Below are 22,498 nucleotides of genomic sequence, written 5' to 3' on the forward strand. Positions count from 1 at the left end.
TAGAACTCTCCAAAGTTAGTAAACCATTTCACTCACAGCAAAAGGTGAAGACCTTTCTTTTTAAAAATATTTATTTATTTATTTATTTCATGTTTGGTTGCACTAGGTCTTCACGCTATGCCAGGGCTTTCTCTAGTTGCAATGAATGTGGGCTATTCTCTAGTTGTGGGGCACAGGCTTCTCAGTTGCAGTGGCTTTTCTTGTTGCATACCACGGGCTCTAGGTGCATGGGCTTCAGTAGTTGGGGCTGGCAGGCCCTAGAGCACAGGCTCAGTAGTTGTGGTGCACTGGCTCAGTTGCTCCGCACCACATGGAATCTTCCTGAGCCAGGGATTGAGCCCATGTCCCGTGCATTGCCAGGTGGGCTCTTATCCACTGAAATACCAGGGAAGTCCCAAGACCTTTCTTGGTTACGCCATGAAGACATAGAGATGAACAGAATGTAAAACAAAGAAAGTTGTCTGCCATCCAGTTCTACAGGGATCGGTCATGAGCCACTGCAGCCTCTGACCTACAATACACCCTGAGAAGAATTCAGTACAAAACCCAGGATGAAACATTAAGTGTTTTGGATGTACAGACCCCTAGACAGGCTAGTGAACACAAGTTAATGTGCTTGATACACAGTTAGGCCAAACAATATCGAAACTTCAGAGTCCGGAGTAGAGAAATGTTTATTGAAGGCCATACAAGGTAATGAGTGGCTCATGCCCCCCTCAAAACCCAGAACTCCCCAAAGGGTTTCAGCAAAGCATTTTTATTTTAAATAACTAGGCTTTGAGTCCTAATTCTTTTTTTTCCCCCATGCCCCTGCTGCTATTGACTGTTATTGGCCGATACTGACTATTCTACTGAGAACCATTTTGAAATCAGGAATCCTCAACTAATAAAACGGGCTATGTTCTGCTTTTAGGAAATGAAAACACATTTTCTATATAAATATTAGTAATTTTATGTAAGAGATAACACATTCTCGCATACCACACTCAGTTCCAAATAAGAGGGGTTGGGGGGATTAGAGCGCTAGTGATTTACATCTGCTGGAACCCAGCAAGGTTTGCCCGTGCGTCCCGTGCAGCAGGTGGACCAGCGGCTCACAGGGATACGCGCTTGCCTCCCAGGAACTACAATTCCCAGAATGCCACGGGGCAGGCTCCCCGGTTGCTCAGGCTGGCCTGAGCACCACAGGTCTGCTGCACTCATGGCTGCTCCCTGCAAGGCGGTGATTGTCCCGGGGAACGGGGGAGAGGATGTGGCCACCCACGGGTGGTACGGCTGGGTGAAGAGGGAGCTGGAGCAGGTAGGAGACATGCCGCGCTGCGCTGGGAGGGTCGGCCTGGCGCCGCAGGGCTCCCCGCTCCCAACCCCTTCGTGCAAAGCCCTGCCGCCCTGTCTTAGACCCTGCAAGCAGGGCTGGAAGTTGGGCTGGTGAAGCAGGCTGGAGGGCTTCTCTGAGGCTTGAGTTCTAGCTTCACCTCTAGAGACTAGAGACCGCCCGCTCCCCGTATCTCCTGCAGGTTCAGATAATTCTACCTGTCTCCTCTGCTCTCTGCTTCAGACTTTTAAATATTTTAATTCATAATGTTGATGTATACAAAGGATGTACGTAACACGTGTTCATCATGAAGCACGATGTAATCAATACCTGAGAGTCCTGTCACCAAGCTGAAATCTAGAACCTTCCCAATACCTTCAGAGCCACCTGTATGTCCCTCCATCCCATTTCCCTGTCCTCTGAGCCAGTGAACCAGTGAAGTTGCTCAGTCATGTCCAACTCTTTGCGATCCCATGGACCTTAGTCCACCAGGCTCCTCCATCCACGGAATAACCCAGGCAAGAGTGCTGGAGTGGGTTGCCATTTCCTTTTTCAGGGCATTTTCCCGACCCAGGAATGGAACCCAGGTCTCCCATATTGCAGGCAGACGCTTTACCGTCTGGGCCACCAGGGAAGCCTGTCTGTTTTTAAATTTACTCCACTCGAAAGAAATTAATGTGCTTTTCAACCTACTTATGTATGCTTTAAACAATACATTGGTAAATTTGGCTTCTTTGTGAGCTTTTAAAAAATGGCATCTGTGTGTTGTTTTCTGCAGATTGAATTTTTTTTTAAACTCTCTTCCGTAATTGGGCAATAAGACTGTTTCCTGAGTTGCCAACCCCTAGAGCAGGTCTAGAATAAAATCCCAGGCTTATGGCTGAGAGCCACGATGGAGCTAGAAAAGCTGTCCAGGAGGATGGGCTCTCCCACTCTCTGTACCAGGTTTCTGTGCTACATCTTACCTATTCCCTGGAGCATAGTTGGATTGGCTCCAGGTGAGTTTGTCTAGAGCCCTCTGTCTACATATACACCAGTGGTGATAAGTGGAGATATGCAGATGCACATATAAAGAGATCTGCAGAGCTGGCTGGATAGAGAACTTCTGACAGGTGGCAGTTCATGAGGGACTGTTTGTTCATATTTAATCCTATAGCACTTAACCCACTTGATTTCATAATAGAAGCAAATACTTATTGAATTGATAAAGCTCATATTAGGTGTCTCATTTCTTATTAGCCAAACACTAGTTGTAATTAAGTTCCTTATAATAGTTTTTTCTTTCCCCCTTGTATTGTAGATACCTGGTTTCCAGTGTTTGTGTAAAAACATGCCTGACCCAAGTAAGTTTTTTAAATGTATCTTTAAAAAGCCTCCTCTTGTTGGGTTTTGATCTTGCCATTTTCTGGTAGAGAAGCCGAAGGGAATACATACCTCAGGATGAATGATGGCAAGTATTTGGGGAAGGAGGGTACAAACTAAAAGACATGATAGAAAGTTCTAGGAGGAGCAAGAAGAGCGCCCAGGGTTGGTAAAATTTAATTTTCAACTTTGTAAGTAACTTGATTTTCCCTTCTGTAAGTCAAATATTTTCCGGCAGAATTCTTGGGTGTTTCATTTGAGGCAGAGATGTGACAAAAGTTACAGCATCTCTATGAGATCCTAATATTAGAAAATGTAACCTTGCCACTTTTGTTCTGAGCATGTCTGTGACTTGTCTCAGGAATTTCCTTCTTGGAAAGAAAGAGTATATGTGGACATGAACTTGAGAGACAATATTGTCAAGAGGATTTCTGTTTTTAAGTTGAAAAGTTTACAGTAAAACTTCAGAATTGTATTTTATTTTTTCTTTAGTATTTCCTTACAAGAACGTGGTAAAAAAATAAAAATAAAAACAAAATTATTTACCCAAACTACAGATTTGAGTCTTTCCAACAGCAACACAGAAAACTTTGGCTCCGTGAAAACAGCCCCATCCCCTGTTGGGGTCCTGAGCAGTCCTGTGTTAGAAGAGTGGGCAGGACTGGACTAAGACTGCCTCTGTTGAGTGACAGACTCTTCCTTTCCTCTGAACCTCAGTCACGGCACGAGAGACCATCTGGCTGCCCTTCATGGAGACGGAGCTGCACTGTAACGAGGAGACCATCATCATTGGCCACAGCTCCGGGGCCATCGCAGCCATGAGGTTCGGTCCTTGTTGAATGTCACCCCCTCCCCCCGCCCCTGCCATGGGCTCCAGCCATGCTTGCCTGGGAAATAGCTGGTGCATAGACATGCAAGTTTCCACTGCAGAGTAAACAGTGCTGCCCTCAGAAGTGGTAACATGATCTGTCCTAATTCCTTCCTGGTTTGGTTAGTGGATTAAAAAGAAATTTAATCCACTCAGACATGGATACAGTGATCCTTTTAAAACACGAGTGCCTCCAAACCCCAGTGACTCTCGCCCCCCCAGAAGAATGTCTCGGCCTTCAACACCACCATCACTCATGTCATCTCTGCCATCTCCCCCTGGCTGCCCTTAGCCTGGCTTATAGACCTTACTGCAGTCCTTGAACACTTTGAGAACATGCCTTCCTTAGGCCCATGCTGGCCATCGTCCTACCTGGACTTAGTCCTGAGACAACCTACATGGCCTTCTCCTCTCTTAAGTCTCTGCTCCACGTCACCTCCCAGTGAGGTCTTCTGGAATCACTCCCTGTGAAACAGCAACCTCATCTCACTGAATCTTACCCCCTTTATATCTGTGGTGCCCCTTATTATCTATAGCACTTTTCACCATCTGACATCCTATTCATTTCTTGTCTGTCTCCTGCCACTCAAATGTAAACTCCACGAGGTGGGACTTTGTTATTCTGACACCGAAACCCCAGTGCCTGGAAGAGTGTGTGGCATATGGTAGGTGCTCAATAAATCCCTGTGGAAGGGTGGAGGCTGTTAACCACCTCCACCCCCAGTCCTCGGGGTTCACAGGCACATCCCTGCTGCTCCCCATTAGAACGTCACCCTGCAGGCTTCTAAGGCCTAGAGTAAGGACAGAGCTGGCTGAATAGCCTGTTAGGGTTGGGTTTCTTCCTTATTTGTGAGGCTGGATGACAAAGGATTATTGTTTTGTGTGGCCTCTTGTCCCACTCAATCTCTCAGGATGTCACATGAATTGTTTGTCAGAGAAATTTCACCAGGTTCCATAACCTGTAAGCCACACCTGTTGAAGCTACGAGAAGAATGCTTTCTGATGTGGACATGCAGAATCATGGTACAGTCATAGGGTTCACAAGCTGCAAGGGGTTGTCTGGAAAATGAAGAAATCACTTTACGCTGAAATCTGTACCAACTCAAGGCCAGCTGAATTTTTCTCAGGCTGCTGCTAATAACGATGTGCCTTCTTTTAAACGCAGGAGCTCCTTCCCGAGCCCAGTCTCCGCTCAGTGAGGGAACTGTCTACACAGTCAGCGGAGTGTCTGCTTGCCGGGCACTGTTCAAGGGAACAGGGTCAGAAACAGCAAGAAGGCCCAGACCTGCCGGGAGGGGAGACAGATGTGACACAATGCAAATGAGTAACAGCACAGTGTGGAGCATTGTGTGAAAGAGGCAAGGTTCTGCAGAAGGACAGTCACAGACCACCTGCACCCGTCACCTGGGCTGGGGAGGTGTCATGCCTTAGAGTGCCGATTCCTGGGCCTCGCTCTCAGTCCTCTGAATCAGATGCTCTGCGGCCGAGCCAAGGAATCTGTATGTTAACCACCCAGGTAAAGCCAGTGCGGGCTGAAGGTGGATGCACCCACACATTGAGATGAATGATTACACTTGTTATGCTTATTCCAGCATAGGCCTGCACTACCTTGAGAACTGAGTAGAAGGTCAGGTAGCCCAGGTGAGGCGATTGCCTGCTGGGCTCCTAGTTCTGCAGTTTGCTTGCTCTTTTTCATACCAAGCTCAGCAGCCTGCAGCACATGCTTTCTGTAAGCTGAGTCAAGTGACTTTGGGTGGCTTACTGCCTTTCTGGAAATTACATTTAACACTAGACATAAGCTACGTCATTCCCATCTCTCCAGGTACGCCGAGACCCACCGGGTGTATGCTATCGTGTTAGTGGCTGCGTACACATCTGACCTGGGGGATGCAAACGAGCGTGCAAGCGGTAAGTCTGAAGGCAGAGACCCCGGGGAGAGCCCCTCCTATAGTCAAGGGGTTGCACGATAAAACAGCACTGTCTTCTGACAGCCTAACAAGAAATCTGATAGCACATGAGAAATAACTCACCACCCATCTTTAGATATAAGGTAGGCACTTAGAGCGGTGGACCAGCTTGTAATCCAGTCTAGAACTGAGCCCCCAAACCACACCCTCCCTCTTCACCAGTAGCCACGGTATCAAGCCCTACAGATCTGCAAACTCACAATGGGGCTCAGATTCTTCATGTCCCTGCTGTGGTCTTCACTAGAGTGGCTAGAGTGGAAATGGCCCACAGCACTGAGAGGCTTGGTGTTTTTCTCACAGGCTACTTCAGCCGGCCCTGGCAGTGGGAGAAGATCAAAGCCAACTGCCCTCACATTGTGCAGTTTGGCTCCACCGATGACCCTTTCCTTCCTTGGAAGGAGCAACAAGAAGTGGCTGACAGGCTGGAAGCCAAGTTGTACAAATTCACTGACCGTGGCCATTTCCAGAACACGGAGTTTCATGAACTGGTTAGTGTAGTCAGGTCCATGCTGAAAGTACCAGCGTAGACAGGATGGTCCCTGCTGTCTGCATAACAACATGGGAGGAGGGCAACTATCAGATTATTAACAGTCGACAATCTCTATTATACTGACACATAAAACAGATCCAATTAAGGCCCCCCAAAAAACACACGTTGCAATTTTCAAACAGCATTTTCGTTCTCAACAGAATCCATATCTCCTCAAATTGCTATGACCTAAAATATTCTTCTTCCCACTTGGGAAAAAGTGGGTGGCTTACTGCCTTTCTGCGAATTACATTTAACACTAGACATAAGCTACGTCATTCCCATCTCTCCAGCTACACCGAGACCCACCGGGTGTATGCTATCGTGTTAGTGGCTGCATACACATCTGACCGGGGATGCAAGGTCCTAAGGGGGACAGCTTAACCACCCTTACCTGTCCAAAGTGAGTAAGACAGAAACAAAACCCAGGTTTCCTGACCCCCAGTTCGGATTAAAACAGGTTTCATGTTACGTTGAAGGGGCTGCACTGCTCTCTGACATAAAACTTTTCTGTTGTCGGGGAAAGAAAACATGACTAAAGGTCAAGAGTGTTGGTGAAGAGCTTTGAACACTCTTCAGTTGGGAGCTGACCCCAGACGTTAATCCAGACCAAGGCCTTCCCCTTTGACACCTGACCCCTCATCCTCAAACATGTCGAGAGTGGCACACAAGGAGGTGGAGGCAGGGGTGTGCAGGGGCAGGTGGGGAACATGAGAAGAGCCGACTGGATCAGCGAGGATCAGGCCAGACCACTGAGGGCAACAGGACAACGAACAGGGGGAACTCCTGGGCCCTGTTGCCATGCGGGAATTTGCCAAGGTATTGCTAATCTTTCTGCTTTTTCAAAAAGACAAATTTATACAGTGGGTTTTATATTTAGGGACTATTGAGTGTGTGTATGTGTGTGTATATATACATATATAATCCATATGTACATGAATTATGTTGAGTCCACAGACATATGGGTTATGTTAGTTGGCAACTACAGCATAAATAAATTTACAAACACTGAGACACAAAGTCCAGGCCATCCCTGTGTGACCTGTGCCTTAGGTATTCACTCAGCCAAGTGCTGTAAATGGTTCTCTGTAAAGCCTGAGAAAAGCCTGAGAAACAGACATCATGTCAAAGGATGAAGTCATGGGAACAATTTGGATTCTGTTACAAAGTCTTAAATATTTTTAAAAATGATCTTTCCATGCTTCAAATTTTGTTCTGTAAAGTGCTCCACCTTCCAGTTTCTATGGGCCTTGAGATCTTTCAGCATCATTCCATGATTTTTCTTCTAATCACACTCCCTCAAAAAACCCTTTCTCATTTTCCAATGTTTTTGGCTATGATGATCCCTAAGTATTGCCTCAAACACTTTCCAGTAAATTCACACCTGACATTTGCTTCAGTAATGTGAATTCCCACTGTTTACACCTCATGAAGATTCAGAGCTGTCATCTGAAGCTAAAGAGTCTTGATTTCTAAATGTGTTTTTAAAAAGTCAGGAGAGTCTCTAAGCTTTCAGCAGTAACTACCTTTGGGGGCTGGGAATCTTGGTAGGTATGGTGTGGTGGATGTCTCTTGTTTACTTTCTACAGCCGTGGATGTTCTGAGTTTGCTGTGCTGAATGTGTCTTTTATAACTAAAAATAAATCTGATGAGTTAGTGTAAAGCAAAGTAGATAAATCAGTTGAATAATTTTCTTAAGAGAGGTTGTTTAGCACTGATATGACCAAGCCTGTAATCAAAGTTTGATTCTGTTTGAATTATTTGGCAGTAGTAATTGTTCTATGTATGCTCTGCCTTGTTTTCTGCAGTCCTTTCTTAAAAGGAAAAACGTACACAAATAACAGTTTATAATACTTTGTTGTACTCTTTCTCTGTAGAAAAAAACAAATATATACAATTGAGAAATAATTAACTTCAATATTCTCCATTCATATAAAAGTAACTCGAGTCTGGAGCCATATGGCAGTCCAGTTGTGCCGCTCAGCATGGCAGCCAGTAGCCACGGGGAGCCAGCAAGACAACGTGCAGTTCTTCATTCATGGAAGCCACAGTGCAGGTGCTCTGCCATCATGCGTGACTAGTGGCTGCCTTGCTGGACAAAGATACAAAGCATTTCCATCCTGAGAGAAGGTTCTCCTGGACAGCACTGTGCTAGAGCACATGATACATTCTTCCCTCACCCACCACCAGTCAAAGTGACTCCACTGAGTTACTTTTGACTGGTTTGCTTAGTTGATCACGATAAAAATTACCGCCCCATAAAACTTACTCATCACCAAACTGAGATCAGAGAAGTTACATGACAGAATCCCACATGAACTATTCATTAAAACTATCAGATCATGGCCTTTCATGATTCTCTGTTTGACTCTGTATGTACAGATCAGTATAAAGCAGAGACGGGCATTGACAGACTCCAGGGAATATCTGTTTTCAGGTGAGCAAAATGCCATACACAAAACAGAGATCAGCTGAGAGGAGTAGGACTTCACGTCCAGTTGGACTTTGTGGTGTCGCGAGCCTAGAGCCCCACAGTTTGTTTTGGTCAGAACTTATTCCTATAAATATCCATGTAATCAACATCAGAGGTGCTGTATTTTTAAGTCACTTCTTTCCTTCTTAATATTCAGAATGAAAAACAGGCTAAGGGGAAAAAGTTTAAAAGGACTCTTTAGTCTGGTAGGCAAGGAATACTTCTGGTTTAGCCACAGATTATCAACTTTAAACAATCTCTGGCCCTCAAGATATAGTACAAAATCTGTATCTAAAATGCAAACTGGTTCCTTCTTTCCACTTCTGACTCTGACAGGCCAGCTCCCAGGAAGGCAGGTACTCATCTTACCATTCCACTCTCAGGGGAGCAGGAGCTCTCTGTAGTTTCAGGCTCCCAGACCCTTCTGGATCTTACATATACCCAATAATTGAAATGATCTTTGTTTAACACCAGTGTCATCAAATGCTAATTCTGCAGAGCTCACCACAGAATTTATATGGTCCTTACAAATTGGTTACTGAGCTGAGTTTTATTTTACTATTTATCTCAAAATAACCCTTGTGTTGGTTCTCCAAACTGGGGTTTGAACCAGGCCTGTGTGGTAACTTTCCTTTCCCTCAGCTCCTGGCTGTTGGCCTGGACACAGAAACCTTTAAGTGACGCTACAGAGTGAAAGTATGATAGCTGAGATCCTAAAAAGCCCTACAGCTGAATTCTGTGCAACAAAACATCAAGTGACCTGTTGTTTTCTACTCAGCTAAGGATTGGGACTGAAAGTGCTATTGGAACTGAGGGCAGTTATAACAGCTTCTTGCTTAGTTTAGACCTGTTATACCATGATATTGAAGACAATATGGAAACAAATTGAAGATAGGGTAAAGAAAGAAGAATGATACTCCCTCCTCCACCAAAAGTAATGGAAGGCAATGGATTATTTTTAGTTTTAAATTTTAGTTAAATAAGAATCTAGGGAGAAATTCTAGCAAATAATACAATTGAGCCACAGACTTTAACAACAAAGAGCCAGGGAAGATATTCCTTTAGGATGAAAACAATGAACATTTATGCACTGAAAACATGTCCTTGACAATAGTCACCATTTGGGTTTGAGGTAAGTACACCAATGTAATCCTCGGAAAGGCATCAGTAGTGTGTGGAAAGGGATGCTCTACTGTCTCCCGCCTCATGCTCCAAGTCTGCATCCTCCTCTGCTATTCCTGCCTTCCCCACTTTTCATCTCTTCTCAATGAAACCATGGAGAAAACAGAAATGGTGACACTGAGCCATATGTAAAAAATTCCCAATGAAGACCTTGATAAATACCTTTAAAACAGGCATTTTAAAGTTCCGGCCATTATCACAGTCCTTGGCGAATACTGACTTGCTGGCTTCTTTTCCCGTGAATCATCAGAAATCTCGAAAGTTCCAACAGGTGGTCTTCCATAGGTTCTAAGTATTTTACTTACTGAAGGATGGATTTCTCCACTAACCTTATTATGTGTTTCATACCTTGCTGACTACACTATCAATATAGTCTTCATAGATTAAAAAAATATTTTTCTGTAGCAGCAAGTCTGTACCTTGAATGCTTTCAAGGGAGTGTGATGTTCCATCATGAATTAAATTATTTGCTCCCGAAGTAACTTCATTTGCAAAACATCAGCAAAGTTCATAGCTCTCTATTAAAATTCGAGCCACTCTGTCATGTAAATACAGTTAGATGGTGAAATCTCACCACCTTCATGGCAGTCGTCAAAAACCTTTAGAAAAGAAAAAAGGTTACATTCAAACTCAAGTTTTAAAATTAGTATATTATAGGTAATGTCTTAAATATCAACTACAACTAAAAATTCTAACAAAATATCTAATATTTCAAGCATTTATTTAAAGCAATATTAAAAAGAAAACTTTCAAAGTGAAAGATTAGGCCTTTATCTAAGAACGTCCTGGAGGAGGACCTGCTCTGATCATGGAGTGAGATGGAGACCATTTGCCACAGCACTGACCAGTCTACCTGCCCACTGGGCAGAAGGCAGGCAACGGTCCAGGATCGGAGATCTGCACACACGAATGACTTAATCTTGACTAATCAAGTGTTTCATATTTAGTCACCTTCCTTTTTGTGAAAATGCTAAACAGAATTCCCAACAGAGTAGCCTTTTTTCTGGGAGCTGAAACCAGGGCATGAGAGCTGTAGACAATAGAAAGCAGACAGGCAGTCTGAGAGTATACATGCCACAAGAGCAGGGACAGAGCCTGCATCACGGGTGGGAACAAACAAATGATGAGTGTGGGCATGCTATAAGGGAGAACACGTCACTCCGGGTGTAAGGCCTGGTTGTCAAGTCTCAGCTGAATGCTCTCAACCTTCCTTGCCCTAAGTCCCCTCACACTAACTAATACCACTAGCTCCAAGGGATGCAGGAGGATTATGAAACCACATTTTCAAAAACATGTCTGGTTTCAAAAACAGCAGGTTCTCACCAAACCCCATTACCCTCCCTACTTAGGTGAAATGGTTAGCCCTCATCAAAAACTGCATTTTGCAGGGAACTCTGTTCAATGTATGTGGCAGCCTGGATGGGAGGGGAGTTTGGAGGAGAATAGATACATGTATAAGTATGGCTGAATCGCTCTGCTGTGCATCTGAAACTATCACATGGTTAATCGGCTATACCCCAATAAAAAATAAAAGGATAAGAAAAGAATTGTGCGTTTTGGGATCAAGAACAGAAAACCAATTTCAAGGTAGTTATTATAGGAAAGAATGTAAGGTTATGATATGCTCACTAAAGGTCTGTCATCAAGGTTACATGGTGGTTTCATCAGCTCTTGCTGGTACATTAAGTTAGGTGGCATCTGCACTCGCAGGCAGTAAAGTAGAAAGAGAAGCTGTTTTAACTCACTGGGCAGAGTCCACAGGGGGCCCGGACCAAGCCTGTGGGTGGGATGATGGGACTGACTGCCCGGTAGAGTTTCATGTGTCCATCCACACTGCCAACGGTGCCCTCTTTGGCAGCAATGATCGTCATCTCTACTTTCCCATCATAAATGAGTGTATTCAAGATGGTCTCTATGTCCTCCATGGACAGCTCCACCTACAAAAGCAGTATGTTAGAAAGGACTCAAAACAAGGAGTCATCCTTCTGGAGGGTGTTGATAACAGTAAAAGGTCACAACTCTTGATGAAGTGGGGAAGGATTATGCTAGAGTAACTGAAAGCACAAAGAAGTTGAACAATGGCCGGAGTGAGAGTGGACCACTCAGATCCCAGGGATAGAGCTCTGAGCTCACTGCTGAGCTTGGCACCTGCTGATGTCTTCGCCCTCCTAAGGAGGATCTAGACTTGTCACATTTCTTTGGCAAGAATCTGATGGAGATTTATAAAAATGCTTAAGCAGAAAGGTACTTTAGACAGCAAATAGTCCAAATTCCTGTGTTGTTTTTTTTTAAATAAAAGAGAACTAGAGAGCAGAAATGAAAAGGACTTGTCCAAGCAGCCATTTCAGCATCTTCTCTGATGGTGAGGGGCAATCAAGCACAGTGTCCATATGTACAGATCTTTGAAAGAATGTGCTGACAGTGCCACTTACATCTCATAAGTAGGAAACTACCAATAAATGACAACCGATACTAATGACAGATGTTTGGCACATATGATGAAATGTCCCCAGGAGAGTCAAGAACTTGTCAGAACAGACTTTTGCATCTGGTAGTGAAATGCATGGCCAGGCCTCCACCCTGCTGCTCTGGAGCCCAAGCTCAAGGACATGCAGTTCAGAAAGTGCCTGACGGCAAGGACTGCCTTTCCTGCCTGGTTTAGGACAGTGGGTTCTACATTCTGTGGGTTCTGTGGAATGTACACAGGTATCACCTGAGAACAGGGTCTGGGCCAGATGTGTTTAGAATACACTGTAAACCATATCCCTACGATGAAGCAAACATTTTAAAAAATAAGATGAAAATTAAGAGACTGGGCTCTGACCTTACTGATCCCCAATTCGCAGATATACTTCCACACTTCATGTGACGAAGCAAATGAACTATTTCTTTGTATCATTGGATTCTGTTTGCTTTCTCGTGCGGTTTCTGCCTATAAGGGCAGAAATATAAATTTCATGAAGAATACCAGTACCTTCTGAACACAATTTCTATAGAGGATAATCAAAAACAGGACCTATTTTGTTTAGGAAAAAGGACCAATTTCAGTATTTTCAATTCCTATAAGATACAATATGTATGATTAAACATTCCTTATGAAAAAACTTAAAAAAGAAAAAAAAGAAAAACCACTTGGAGGGATGTTTCCTCAGTTATGGCTCACCTTGGTTTGTAGGAATTTAAAACACTGTTGGTTAAGCACCTCCACAAATTCAGATTCAAAATCCTGGTCACTGTACCAGGCCCCACCGGTCACAGAGCGGTCTGGCTGCAGGTTATAGAGCATATACACCTTCTTTTTTGAGGCCTAGGAAAAAAAAAACACACACACAGCAGATGGTTAAAAGGTAACAAAGCAGTCTTCCAAAACTAAGACTTAAAAACCCCAAAGCTTTATATTTCACACCATTGTGGGATTTACAGAATTACTGTGACTACAGGACAGCATACCAAGTTGCCTTGTGCTTGGCTTCCCCTATTAACACCTGACATTATCAGAATACATGTGTTACAGCTAATGGACTAAAGCAGCATCTCCAAATGGTCCAATATGAGCTACAATTTTAAAAATCTTTTTTGATTAATTGTTTTAAATCATGACATAGCCAAAAGAACAATGAACACCTGAAATATCCTTGGAGCAATATACATACAGTGAACACTCAAGAGAAGAAAAGAGACTGTTACTCACTGCCACAGACTTAACGGCTTTGATAAGCTTTTTACTTTCCAAATTCTTTAGAATTTTGTTAATTTCTGTTAATGGCAAGTTGCTTTTGTATCGGATATCTCTGCTCCATATTCCTATAAGAAAGTAAAATAAAATAAGTTTAACACTATAGGATTTGTGTCTCTTTTCCCATTGCTTATGTCTCATTGTAAATCTAGCAAAATATGTATATAATCTTGGAGCATTGCTACAGGAAAAATGATGCACAGGTAAGAATCTCAGATAAAGTAACAAAAATATGCAAAAAAGTTGTTGTGTTCCAGTTTCTAACTGGAAATTTCTTGGAATGCTAGCGTGGCATCTTTTAAAAATCATATGATAAGGGAGATTTTTCTAAAGGAAGAAAAATCTTGATGTCATTGAATTAACATACATTGGCCTTTCCGTTACCTTCTACATTCCAGCCTCTTTTTTCTATAAATTTCACTTTAGATCGTATACTGTGAAAAACAAACTTAAGTTTGGGTCAGGGTAAGCTGCCATCCTCAATGGTGAGCAATAAAAAAAAACCTTTATGAGAGCATCTGTGTGTATGTATGTCCACTATACCTGGAAAACAGAAAGATTATAGTTCTTACAGTCACTAACTGTACAGAAAGCTACGATTTTTCTTTCAAAGAAGGAAATAAGTATTATACGTATAAAGGGAATTTATGTAAAAATATTTTGCTGTATTTTCTTCCCAACAAAAAGGCATAATAAGATAGGAAGATTTTGTTTTAAATACAGAATGCTGTCTTCATATTTATTTTTAAAATGTAATTTAACTTTCTAACACACATAAAAATTGTACAATTTTAGGTTACATCATAATTGCTGAAGCTAATATCAATGACTCAAATAGGTCTTAAATTGTAATAACAGCAATTTAGATCCAGTTCTTTGAGGGTAACAGGAGAGGGACTAAACAGCTGTGGAGGGAGCTATATCAGACACTGCCATGCTGCACTAGGTGTCCTGTGGTTTCCTACAAAAACCAAAGAGATGTTATGACCCACAATTTACAGATAAGAGGAAGAAATGAAGGCTTCCAAAATTTAGAAAGTGAGGATTTAAAAAACCCTTCAGTTTTAATTTATTTGTTTTGGATAATACACGTACATGGTTCAGAATTCAGAAGTTTCTTTCCATCTCTGACCATGGCCATCTAGTTCCTGCCTCCCTTGAGGCAACAACAGCATCACTCTTGGGTGTCCTTCAAACATATGGACATTATAAATATGTATATATATATATGTGTGTAAGTATGTGTGTTATATTTTCTTCTCCTTTGAACACAAAGGGCAGCAGACTGAACTGACTGCTCTACACCCTGGGAAGCCAGGATCTCCGTCCCTAATATCTGGTCCTAGAGACAATGTTTTTTCTGCTTGTCCCTCTAAAGCTTACCTTTATTTCCTGCATCCTCAATGATCTGATACACTAGTTTTTCTTGGTTATCTGATCCTTTCATTTTACTGCAGGGGAATAAAGCAGAATTAAAAAGGCAAAGAGGTACAGGCTAATGTAATCATCTACACGACCACGTAAATGAATGAGTAGACAAGGTCATCACATTGACTTATTTACCAAACGAAGGGCTTACCTTAAAAAGAGTGAGACAGGGCTGTATGTACCAGAATGAAAAGATGTCCATGATACAGTAAGTGAAAAAAAACAAGTTGCAAAACAGTATGGATAGCATGATCCAATTTGTTAAAAAAAAAAAAAAAAGAAAAGAGATTATATATAAATATATGGTATATAAATATATAATCACCTATATATATTTATATATACCTATAAGGAAGGATATATACCAAAATTATTTAGAGCCACCATCTCTGGGAAATGGAACTCCTGTGGGAGGTGAGATGATTTGCAGGACAGGTTTACATGATGCAATTCTGTACTGGCCTTTCCCACCCAAACATATATTACTTTTACAATATTAAAAATAAAAAACCAAGTGCTTACCCAGCATTCTGAGAATCCTTTATTCTATACAGAAGTCCTGTATTGCTCCTTAAGAGATCCAATTGACCCTAAAGTTTTGGGTTTTTTTTAAAGAAAGAAAATATCAGTGAACTATTTTGGAGACATATCAAATCCAATGGCAAGCATTAATGCATACTTCAATATTTTACACAGACTAAAATATCCTACCTTGTATAGCTGTCAATTCCTCCCTTGAGTACTTAAGATTCTCCCTACATATCACACGTGATATATATATTTTTTAAACTTAGCTCTTTATATCACCATTTCCCCACATATTAAGTAAGTAAGTGTTGCCCAGTCGTGCCCACCTCTTTGCGACCCCATGGACTGCAGCCCACCAGGCTCTTCTGTCCATGAGCTTTTCCAGGCAAGAATACTGGAGTGGGTTGCCATTTCCTTCTCCAGAGGATCTTCCCAACCCAGGGATCGAACCCAGGTTTCCTGCACTGCAGGCAGATTCTTACCTAACAATTTCCTACATGTTAGATCCTAGCCTGGTTATATGATCAATGCATGAAGAATTTTAAACAAGCAGCTTTAGAATAATAAAAATTCATATTCAAGTAAACTGAATAAATATATATAAATAAACATAAAATATAACATCTTTAAAAAGTTCAGATAAAGGCTATTCATGCAAAAATATGTTGACACAACGATTAAATAAAATTTACAAAGTTAATAGTAACATTTACTGATATGGGTGATTTCTATAGTGTTACATGAAAATTAGGCAGAAAGATCAACCAATGAATAAATGGCCTGTAGCAGTTTTGTTTTTATACAAGTCAAATATAAAATTAAGCATGTCTGCCATGCTCTTGCATTTCCTTGAGTCTGAACTTGTGAGAACGCCAATAGCTGTACCAGTGGGCACCTCGCAGTTCAGGGAAGCATCGCTGAGTGAGGGTCCCATGAGTCAAGGCTGGGCAGACCTGTAACTTGCAATCAGGTTGGTATATGGGTGAACAGCAGCCCTTTCCCTCCCTCCCTCGGCCCCCTAAGTGGAAAAAATTGAACCATGAAGCCCAATTTGGAAGCTTCATTCAGTTGTTTAATTCAGTTTGTGAACGTTTACTGAACACCTGTCCTGGGAACATGTTTGGGGTGGGGAGGACAGACATGAATTCCAAGAGAGAACTCCACAGCTGATTTCAATACCATCAGCGTGGCGTGAGGACAGAGCCAAGTGAGGGGGGAGATGGGCTCCCAGGGAAGCCGCTTTGGCCCAGCCTGCGGGTTTGGGGTGGGGGTGCCTGGAGTTGAGTCTTAGGATAAGGAGTCAGTGTGTGAGGAGAGGAGGAAGGGCCTTCTAAGCAGGGAAGACAGCACGAGCAAAGGCCTGAGACACAAAACAGAGTGACGTGCCAGGGAACTGAGAAACAAGCTGTTTCCTGTAAAAACTAACTTGTGAGGCAGGGGGTGCAGGGAGATGAGGTGGGTGGGGAAGGCAGGGGCTCAGAGTGGTAAACCCTGGAGTCAGGACTTTAATCTCCAGAGCTGAGGGAAGGGTTTCTGGTGGGAGAGTAACTTGGTCAGAACTGCCTTTAAGACAGAGAAGGTTGCTCTGAGGCACACGCAGCCAGGAAGGCCATTAACAGTTCAAGTAGAAGCCAAGAGCCTGAACACATGCAGAGGTGGGAGGAGTGAAAACAGGGGAACGAATTTGAGGACAGTTTAAGAGCTAAAATCAGCAATGCTAGTGATTTATTAACGATTACTTCCTTGCTTAAAATTCTTGAGTAGCTTCACCACTGCCCACTGCAGGACTGGCAACAGGTGACTGCTGAGGATAATTTTCAGACAGAAAGAAAAAGGCTGAAAGTGGACTCTGAGGACAAAAACATTTCTAATCACCACACTTCTCAGCATCCCTTGCTCTATGCTTCCAGAAGCTGAAGACCTTCACCACGGTGAAGTGACTAGAAATCACCAACACTCCTTCTCTTTTGGCTAGTACAGGGTTCAGCAATCTGGTGCACCGCTTTTTATTTTTAATTGAAATAATATTATATTAGTTTCAGGTGTACAACATAGTGATCTCAAGTTTTTGTAAACTGTACTCCACTTAAAGTTATTATAACATGTTGGCTATATTCCCTGTGTTGTACAACACATCCTGTTTCACCTCTTGTGCCCCTCCTCACTTCCCTCTCCTGACTGGTAACCACTAATTTGTTCTCTGTATCTGTGAGGCTGTTTTGTTATTAACATATTCGCTTATTTTTTAGATTCTACACATAAACGATAACATATAGTATTTGTCTTTCTGACTTATTTCACTAATACCCTCCTCCAGGTCCATCCATGCTATTGCAAATGGCAAATTTCATTCTTTTTTTTTTTTTTTAACAGTTGAGTACTATTTCATTGTATGTATATGTGTGTGTGTATATCTATATATATATATGCCACATCTTTATCCATTGATCTGTCGATGGACAGTTAGGTTGCTTCCACATTTGGTTATTGTAAATAATGTTTCTGTGAACATTTGAGAAGTGAAGTTGCTCAGTTGTGTGCAACTCTTTGCAATCTCATGGACTGTAGCCTACCAGGCTCCTCCGCCCATGGAATTTTCCAGGCAAGAGTACTGGAGTGGGTTGCCATTTCTTTCTCCAGGGGAACTTCCCGACCCGGGGATAGAACCCGAGTCTCCCACATGGCAGACAGATGCTTTACCCACTGTACCACCAGGGAACATTTGGGTGCATATACCTTTCTGAATTAGTCTTTTTGTTTTCTTTGATATATATACCCAGGAGTAGAACTGCTGGATTGTATGGTAGTTCTATTTTTAGTATTTTTGAGGAACCTCCATACTGCTTTCCATAGTGGTGGCACCAATTTACATCCCACCACCTACAGTGTACAAGGATTCCCTTTACTCCACATTGCCGCCAACATTTGTTATCTGTGGTCTTTTTCATGATAGCACTCTGACACGTGTCAGATGATACCTTATTGTTTTGATTTGCATTTCTCTAAAAATACTGCTACAGTTTCTGTCAGAGCGTGTTCTGCCTATGTTTTCTTCTAGTTTTACGGTTTCTGATCTCACTGTTAGGCCTTTGATCCATCTTGAGTTTGTTTTTATATATGGTGTGAAAAAATGCCCTAATTTCATTTTTTTACACGTGGTTATCCATTTTGCCCAGCACTACTTGTTGAAGACTCTTTTCTCCATTATGCATTGTTTCCTCCTTTGTCTTAGATTTAATTGACCATAAGTGTATGGGTTTATATCTGGGCCTTCTATTCTGTTCCACTGACCTGTGTGTCTCTCTTTATGCCAGAACCATACTGTAGTATAGTCTGAAGTCAGGCAGCATGATACCCTCAGCTTTGTTCTTTTTCTCAAGATTGTTGTGGCTATCTGGACTCTTTTCTGTTTCACATGCATTTTCGTATTATTTGTTCTAGTTCAGTAAAAAGTGTCCTGGGCATTTTGATAGGGATTGCATTAGATCTGTAGATTGCTTTGGGTCATATGGACATTTTAACAATATTAAATCCTCCAGTCAGAGAAGGCAATGGCACCCCACTCCAGTACTCTTGCCTGGAAAATCCCATGGACGGAGAAGCCTGGCAGGCTTCAGTCCGTGGGGTCGCTAGGAGTCGGACGCGACTGAGCGACTTCACTTTCACTATTCACTTTTGTGCACTGGAGAAGAAAATGGCAACCCACTCCAGTGTTCTTGCCTGGAGAATCCCAGGGACGAGGGAGCCTGGTGGGCTGCCGTCTATGGGGTCGCACAGAGTCGGACACGACTGAAGCGACTTAGCAGCAGCAGTCCATGACCATTGGATATCTATTACTTTGTAGCATTTTCAATTTCCTTCATCAGTGTTTTATAATTTTCAAAGTTAGGTCTTTCACCTCCTTGCTTAAGTTTGTCCCTAGCAGTTTTACTCCTTTTATGTTACTTTTAAAAGAGACTATTTTCTAGCTTCCTCTTTCTGATAGTTCATTATTAGTGTATAGGAAGGCAACAGATTTCTGTATATTAATCTTGATCCTGCAACTTTACTGAATTCACTTATTAGTTCTAATAGCTTTTCTGATTGAGACTTTAGCATTTTCTTTATATAGTATCAAGCCATTTGCAAGTAAGGGCAGTTTCACTTCTTCCCATTTGTATGCTTTCTTTTTCATATCTGATTGCAGTGGCTAGGACTTCCAATACTATGCTAAATAGAAGTGGTGAGAATGGGCCTCCTTGTCTTCCTCCTGATTTTAATTTTTTCTTTCTCTTTGGCTGTGCCTCACAGCTTGTGGGCTCTTCGTTCTCCAACCAGGGACTGAACCTGGCTCCTGACAGTGAAAGTGCCAAGTCCTGACCACTGAACTACCAGGGAATTCTTGTCTTCTTGATTTTACAGGAAAGGTTTTCATCTTTTCGCCACTGAAGATGATTTTCTCTGTGAGTTTGTCAGAAATAGTCTTTATTATGTTGAAGTATGTTTTCTCTATACCAACTCTGATGAGTTTTTATCATGAATGGATGTTGAATTTTGTCAAATGCCTTTTCTGCATCTGTTGAGATGACCATGTGACTTTTAAGCTTCCTTTTGTTAATGTGGTGTATTATACTGACTGATTTGTGTATACTGAACCATTTTTGCATTCTTATAATAAATTCCATTTGATCGTGGTGTATGATTCTTTCTGTATATCATTGAAAGTGATTCGCTAACATTTTCTTGAGGATTTCTGCATGTATATTCATCAGAGACACTGGCTTCTAATTTTCTTTTTTTACTAGTATCTTTGTCTGGTTTTGGTATCAGAGTAATGATGGCCTTGTAGAATGAATTTGGGAGTGTTTCCTCCTTTTCAATTTTTTGGAACAGTTTGATAAGGATAGGTATTTGCTCTTCTTTATATGTTTGGTAGAACTACCCTGTGAAGCTATCCAGTCTTGGACTTTTCTTTGCTGGGAGGCTTTGATTAATAATTCAATTTTACAACTAAAACTGAATTAGTAATCAGATAATTACAATCTGGTCTGTAGAAATTGTCTATTTCTTCCCGATCATCACATGTTTATCCCTTAGCTGTTTATTGTAGTTATAGTTTATTTTTTCCATTTTTGTCTTTTAATCTTCATACTAGCCTTTACTATATATTTGCCTTTACTAGCAGCAAGAAGCAAACAGAAGGTGGGAACAGACTATGCCTACATGTACATGTGTGCCAGTGTGTACCTTAGTGACAAATTACTAAATATAACAGTTAAAATACAATTATTTCATTTGTCTTGTAAAAATGCATATTACTTCTTTCCTTAGTTCAGGCAGTCTGAGCTGTTTCCTGGTTTGAAGTCTTATGAGTCACAACCTAACACACTTTTGAGAACGGTTTCATTCTACATAACAGAAAGTAATGACAATCACAACATATAAATAATTACATGAACTAGCTGGATTCACCTTACCATGGACAACAGTCTGTTGATGGCCACTGCCCGCTGTTGGGCTTCTATATGAGGCATTTCATTCTGAATTACTTGGTCTGTGATTCCATGAGGGAACTGGTGACATAATTCTATAATCCTAGGAACAAAAGAATTAATGATATTCATGTTTTTACCTAGTTCAAGAGGCAGTAGGGGAAAAATACAGGCAGAACAGTTTAGAAGTGTGCCTTTTTTCACATTTGACAGATAATTTGGGTTTCTACAATGGTTCTGAATGAAAGCACGTTAAAAATGAGGAAGATGCTTTTGAAGTGCATGTTTGCATTTTTATTGTATTTAAAAGAAGCATTTCTTATTCATATGAACTTTAAATTAGAACAAAAGTCAAATGAAAACACAGAAAAACACATTAAAGCTGAGACTTCAATTTTCTCAGATGCAACAAGTATGACAAAGTGAAGAGACAATGCCTTGGGTAGCCATAAGTCTGTAAGCAGGAGGCAGATCAAACACCTCTGGAGGGAAGTCAAAGTTTTCTTAGGACAATTCACCACAACTGGGACCTGTTTTTGGAATTATCCCTAACAAACAAAAATAAACCTCAAGTTTCACCTTGTCACGGGATCATCATATGTGTTATTCATAACAGTTTAGGAAAGCTGAGGTCTTTATAAATTCTCTGGTAACCTAAACACTGCAGTGCACGATAGAGAATATAAAATCTTAAGATGCTCCAGTTCAGTTCAGTTCAGTTCAGCCGCTCTCTCTGCGACTCTGTCCGACTCTTTGCCACCCCATGGACTGCAGCATGCCAGGCCTCCCTGTCCATCACCAATTCCCGGAGTTTACTCAAACTCATGTCCATTAAGTGGGTGACGCCATCCAACCATCTCATCCTCGTCGTCCCCTTCTCCTCTCGCTCTCAGTCTTTCCCAGCTTCAGGGTCTTTTCAAAAGAGTCAGTTCTTCGCATCAAGCGGCCAAAGTATTGGAGATGCTTTGGGAGATGCTTTGGGTAAGCGTAAGATGCGTCGGGTGCCCTAAAAACTTCACTTAAATATCGCGCTCAAACCATTTGGTGTCTGTTGCTTCATAATCGAAAACTGCACCCTAAGTCTGGTTAAACCTTCCGTCACGGGAGTTCCTTGGTAATAAGGGCGATCCTGTATCAGAACGTGTTTACACCAGTACCCCATGGGGTCGCAAGGAGTCTGACACGACCGAGCGACTAACACTTTCCCGGGGGGAAACGCCGAGTCTTCACTCTGGGCGTGGATCACCTTAAGGAAAGGTGCGCCTGAGTAGACAGCTTCCCTGACAGACCCAGGGAAAGGCCGGCCACACAACCTCGTCAACTGTCCGACTCGCTCTGAACTTCTTAAAAGTGCCGTCTTCCGGAGACGAGAAGGGTCCGGGAGAAAGGGGGCCTCCAGAGGCGGGGAACGAGCCTCACTCCCCGATTTACCTGTTTTCGATTTCCACCGGATCCGCGTCGGGCGGCTGCACCTTCACCTTCACCTCGGCCATGAGGGCGCAGGTGCCGGGCCCTCGGGGGAAGAGACCCCTCCGGGCGGCCGGACTGCGAGCCGGGGGAAGCCGGACACGGGTGAAGACAGCGCCAGGCCGGCGCAAGGGGCCTTCTTCCTCAGGTCGCAGGCGGTCCTTCCTTGCCG

At 42.4% G+C, this 22,498-nt stretch overlaps 2 protein-coding genes across 7 annotated transcripts; one reads left to right on the plus strand and one right to left on the minus strand.

Moving 5' to 3' along the window:
• Positions 1-1,177: 1,177 nt before the first annotated feature.
• On the plus strand, positions 1,178-8,030 carry RBBP9 (RB binding protein 9, serine hydrolase). Of its 2 annotated transcripts, XM_081558666.1 has the most exons (6): positions 1,178-1,300; positions 2,616-2,658; positions 3,395-3,500; positions 5,368-5,453; positions 5,813-6,000; positions 7,981-8,030. In XM_081558666.1, exons 1-6 carry the CDS (start codon positions 1,202-1,204, stop codon positions 7,981-7,983), a joined length of 525 nt encoding a protein of 174 aa, XP_081414792.1. In that variant the 5' UTR covers positions 1,178-1,201; the 3' UTR covers positions 7,984-8,030. The 2 variants fall into 2 exon arrangements, with proteins under 2 accessions (XP_081414792.1, XP_081414791.1); XM_081558665.1 differs by lacking the exon at positions 7,981-8,030 and having other exon boundaries at positions 5,813-7,946.
• Positions 8,031-9,469: 1,439 nt separating this feature from the next.
• POLR3F (RNA polymerase III subunit F) lies at positions 9,470-22,472 on the minus strand. 5 transcript variants are annotated; one of them, XM_081558660.1, is made up of 10 exons: positions 22,291-22,472; positions 20,845-20,962; positions 15,383-15,450; positions 15,012-15,032; positions 14,816-14,883; positions 13,388-13,500; positions 12,860-13,003; positions 12,521-12,628; positions 11,442-11,633; positions 9,470-10,295 (listed from the first exon to the last, which is right to left on the minus strand). In XM_081558660.1, exons 1-10 carry the CDS (start codon positions 22,350-22,352, stop codon positions 10,218-10,220), a joined length of 972 nt encoding a protein of 323 aa, XP_081414786.1. In that variant the 5' UTR covers positions 22,353-22,472; the 3' UTR covers positions 9,470-10,217. The 5 variants fall into 5 exon arrangements, with proteins under 5 accessions (XP_081414786.1, XP_081414788.1, XP_081414787.1 ...); XM_081558662.1 differs by having other exon boundaries at positions 11,438-11,633; XM_081558661.1 differs by lacking the exon at positions 15,012-15,032.
• Between the last annotated feature and the right edge of the window lie 26 nt (positions 22,473-22,498).

This window comes from Giraffa tippelskirchi, chromosome 13 (assembly GCF_054371585.1).
Source record: "Giraffa tippelskirchi isolate mGirTip1 chromosome 13, T2T-mGirTip1v1.2.pri, whole genome shotgun sequence".
NCBI lineage: Eukaryota > Metazoa > Chordata > Mammalia > Artiodactyla > Giraffidae > Giraffa > Giraffa tippelskirchi.

Coding starts and splice junctions, on each gene's coding strand:
- RBBP9 (XM_081558665.1), top strand. CDS start 1,202: ATGGCTGCTCCCTGCAAGGCGGTGATTGTCCCGGGGAACGGGGGAGAG. Junction 1,301..2,615: donor TGAAGAGGGAGCTGGAGCAG/GTAGGAGACATG, acceptor CTTGTATTGTAG/ATACCTGGTTTCCAGTGTTT. Junction 3,501..5,367: donor GGGGCCATCGCAGCCATGAG/GTTCGGTCCTTG, acceptor CCATCTCTCCAG/GTACGCCGAGACCCACCGGG.
- POLR3F (XM_081558660.1), bottom strand. CDS start 22,352: ATGGCCGAGGTGAAGGTGAAGGTGCAGCCGCCCGACGCGGATCCGGTG. Junction 13,004..13,387: donor AAGCCGTTAAGTCTGTGGCA/GTGAGTAACAGT, acceptor TTTTTTTCCTAG/GCCTCAAAAAAGAAGGTGTA. Junction 11,634..12,520: donor GCGAATTGGGGATCAGTAAG/GTCAGAGCCCAG, acceptor CTGCTTTTGTAG/GTGGAGCTGTCCATGGAGGA.